We start from the raw sequence: 351 nt of genomic DNA, 5'->3' as shown, positions 1-351 counted from the left end.
CCCAGAAATACCAAGTCCACCAGCCCCAGACAAGCCTGATCCTCCAGACAGACCTGATCATCCAGACAGACCTGAACCTCCAATACCAACCAAACCTGAACCCCCTGCCAGACCATCAATCCCAGAGAACCCTAGTCCTCCTGTCAGACAAATTCCCCCGATCCCAGCCAGACCCAGTCCCCCAGAGAGGCCAATTCCCCCAGCTAGGCCTGAACCCCCTGCCAGACCAATCCCAGAGAAACCTAGTCCTCCTGTCAGACCAATTCCCCCGATCCCAGCCAGACCCAGTCCTCCAGAGAGGCCAATTCCCCCAGCTAGGCCTGAACCCCCAGCCAGACCAATTTTTCATGC

At 57.5% G+C, this 351-nt stretch overlaps 1 protein-coding gene across 1 annotated transcript; it reads left to right on the top strand.

Moving 5' to 3' along the window:
• Positions 1-4: 4 nt before the first annotated feature.
• Positions 5-346, top strand: LOC113473742 (vegetative cell wall protein gp1-like; the record flags this gene model as incomplete). The annotated part of the gene is made up of 1 exon (XM_026833205.1): positions 5-346. A coding segment is annotated over one exon (342 nt), but the record flags the coding sequence as incomplete, so codon positions are not given.
• Positions 347-351: the final 5 nt, after the last annotated feature.

The sequence above is a fragment of the Diaphorina citri genome, unplaced genomic scaffold (genome assembly GCF_000475195.1).
Source record: "Diaphorina citri unplaced genomic scaffold, Diaci psyllid genome assembly version 1.1 scaffold82173, whole genome shotgun sequence".
Classification (NCBI taxonomy): domain Eukaryota; kingdom Metazoa; phylum Arthropoda; class Insecta; order Hemiptera; family Psyllidae; genus Diaphorina; species Diaphorina citri.
The sequence above is the reverse complement of the archived record's forward strand: the minus strand, read 5'-3'. Positions and strand labels throughout refer to the sequence as shown.